General features: G+C 39.4%; 1 protein-coding gene across 2 annotated transcripts in view; it reads right to left on the reverse strand.

Annotated features, from left to right (window-relative positions):
* Positions 1-2,893, reverse strand: part of PAICS (phosphoribosylaminoimidazole carboxylase and phosphoribosylaminoimidazolesuccinocarboxamide synthase) — a 48,902-nt gene that overhangs the window by 13,460 nt on the left and 32,549 nt on the right. For both annotated transcript variants that reach the window (XM_024131993.3, XM_024131994.3), the window contains exon 10: positions 2,594-2,772. In XM_024131993.3, coding sequence (XP_023987761.2) covers positions 2,594-2,772 — 179 coding nt within the window. The remainder of the gene's footprint in view (positions 1-2,593; positions 2,773-2,893) is intronic.

The raw sequence follows: 2,893 nt of genomic DNA on the forward strand, positions 1-2,893 counted from the left end.
TTTCCCTGTAATTGATATCTATAGTCTCAGCATTGTGGTTGGAAAAGATACTTGATATGATTTCAATTTTCTTAAACTTACTAAGGCTTGATTTGTGACCCAAGATATGATCCTGGAGAATGTTCCATAAGCATTTGAGAAGAAAGTGTATTCTGTTGTTTTTTGATGGAATGTCCTGTAAATATCAATTACGTCCATCCTGTTTAATGTGTCATTTAAAGCATGTGTTTCCTTATTTATTTTCATTTTGGTTGATCTGTCCATTGTTGAAAGTGGGGTGTTAAAGTCCCCTACTATTATTGTGCTACTGTCGGTTTTCCCTTTATGGCTGTTACCATTTGCCTTATGTATTGAGATGCTCTTATGTTGGGTGCATAAATATTTACAACTGTTATATCTTGGATTGATCCCTTGATCATTGTGTAGTGTCCTTCATTGTCTCTTGTAATAGTCTTCATTTTAAAGTCTATTTTTGTCTGATATGGGATTTGCTACTCTGGCTTTATTTTGATTTCCATTTGCATGGAATATCTTTTTCCATCCCCTCACTTTCAGTCTGTATGTGTCCATAGGTCTGAAGTGGGTCTCTTGTAGACAGCATATATACGGGTCTTGTTTTTGTATCCATTCAGCCAGTCTATGTCTTTTGGTTGGAGCATTTAATCAATTTACTTTTAAGGTAATTATCGATATGTATGTTCCCATTAATATTTTCTTAATATTGTGGGTTTCTTATTGTAGGTCTTTTCCTTCTCTTGTGTTTCCTGTCTAGAGAAGTTCCTTTAGCATTTGTTGTAAAGCTGGTTTGGTGGTGCTGAATTCTCAGCTTTTGCTTGTCTATAAAGGTTTTAATTTCTCCGTCGAATCTGAATGAGATCCTTGCCGGGTAGAATAACCTTGGTTGTAGGTTTTTCCCTTTCATCACTTTAAATATGTCCTGCCACTCCCTTCTGGCTTGCAGAGTTTCCTAGATTTGATTGACTATTTCCTTTCCCATATTAGGGAAGTTTTCAACTATAATCTCTTCAAATATTTTCTTAGTCCTTTTTTTTCCCTCTCCTTCTTCTGGGACCCCTATAATTCGAATCTTGGTGCGTTTAATATTGTCCCAGAGGTCTCTCAGATGGTCCTCAATTCTTTTCATTCTTTTTTCTTTATTCTACTCTGCAGTAGTTATTTCCACTATTTTATATTCCAGGTCACTTATCCCATCTTTTGCCTCAGTTATTTTGGTATTGATTCCTTCTAGAGAATTTAAAATTTCATTTACTGTGTTGTTCATCATTGTTTGTTTGCTCCTTAGTTCTTCTAGGTCCTTGTTAAACATTTCTTGCATTTTCTCCATTCTATTTCCAAGATTTTAGATCATCTTTACAATCATTACTCTGAATTCTTTTTCAGGTAGACTGCCTATTTCCTCTTCATTTGTTTGGTCTGGTGGGTTTTTACTTTGCTCCTTCATCTGCTGTGTATTTCTGTCTTCTCATTTTGCTTAACATACTGTGTTTGGGGTCTCCTTTTCGCAGGCTGCACATTCATAGTTCCTGTTGTTTTTGGTGTTTGCCCCCAGTGGGTAAGGTTGGTTCAGTGGGTTGTGTAGGCTTCCTGGTGGAGGGGACTGGTGCCTGTGTGCTGTTGGATGAGGCTGGATCTTGTTTTTCTGGTGGGCAGGACCGCATCTGGTGTTCTGTTTTGGGGTGTCTGTGAACTTATTATGATTTTAGGCAGCCTCTCTGCTAATGGGTGGGGTTGTGTTCCTGTCTTGCTAGTTGTTTGGCATGGGCTGCCCAGCACTGGAGCTTGCTGGTCGTTGAGTGGAGCAGGGTCTTAGCACTGAGAGAGAGATCTCTGGGAGAGCTCTCGCCGATTGATATTACATGGGGCCAGGGTCTCTGGTGGTCCAATGTCCTGAACTCGGCTCTCTCACCTCAGAGGCTCAGGCCTGACACCTGGCTGGAGCACGAAGACCCTGTCAGCCACACAACTGTAAAAAACAGTAACTTTTACTTTAATCTTTCTATTGGTTTGACTTTTAGAAAACAGGCAGTTCAATCTCATTATGTGAAGGCCTCACTCTGGCTTCACCTAATAGGGTTCAAAGAATACAGGTGATTTGAATCTGGTTCTTGTGTTCATCTTCTTTTCTTCACCCAGGCTTCCCACCAGCCTGTTCCTGGGAATTCCCTGGTTGTCCAGTGGTTAGGACTCCGAGCTTTCACTGCCGAGGGCATGCCGTCAATCCCTGATTGGGGAACTAAGATCCCACAACCCGCCTCCAATAACAAAAAACACCTTTTCCTGAGGACAAAGTGTCACTCCATGCTTCTGGGAAAGGCTCTCCCAGTGACTCGTAACTGCTAATTTTAATTTGTTCATTTTGTTAGTCATGTTGGTCCAAAATAAGATAAGCAGATTTTCAAAGGTTTTCTTTTAAAAATCTGAATTATCATTGCTAATTAAAGTGTACATTTTTGACAAATATTTCTGGAATGACAACTATAGTATCAAAAGCTTTGATAATATTTAAATCTTTTGACTTTGTAATAAACTTGTTGCTATGTTATAGTAAGACAGGGAGGTATAAAATAATTACCTTGAAAAACATCTCTACTTTAGGTGGGTAGAACTTATATCCTTCCTTGACACCAGGATTTCTTTTGAGAAAAGAACCAGTTGCTATTCTTCTACAAACCCATTCAACTGGAATCATTTCACACTTAGGTGCAATGAAAGCTGTCTCTCCACATTTTCTGGTGAAAGCAGTTTTGATACCTACAGATTGATGACAAAAAGAAAAAAAAAGCATTAAAAGTGTATTTAAAAAGGAGATCAGGGGCTTCCCTGGTGGCGCAGTGGTTGAGAGTCCGCCTGCCGATGCAGGGCACACGGGTTC

Source organism: Physeter macrocephalus, chromosome 7 (genome assembly GCF_002837175.3).
Source record: "Physeter macrocephalus isolate SW-GA chromosome 7, ASM283717v5, whole genome shotgun sequence".
Classification (NCBI taxonomy): domain Eukaryota; kingdom Metazoa; phylum Chordata; class Mammalia; order Artiodactyla; family Physeteridae; genus Physeter; species Physeter macrocephalus.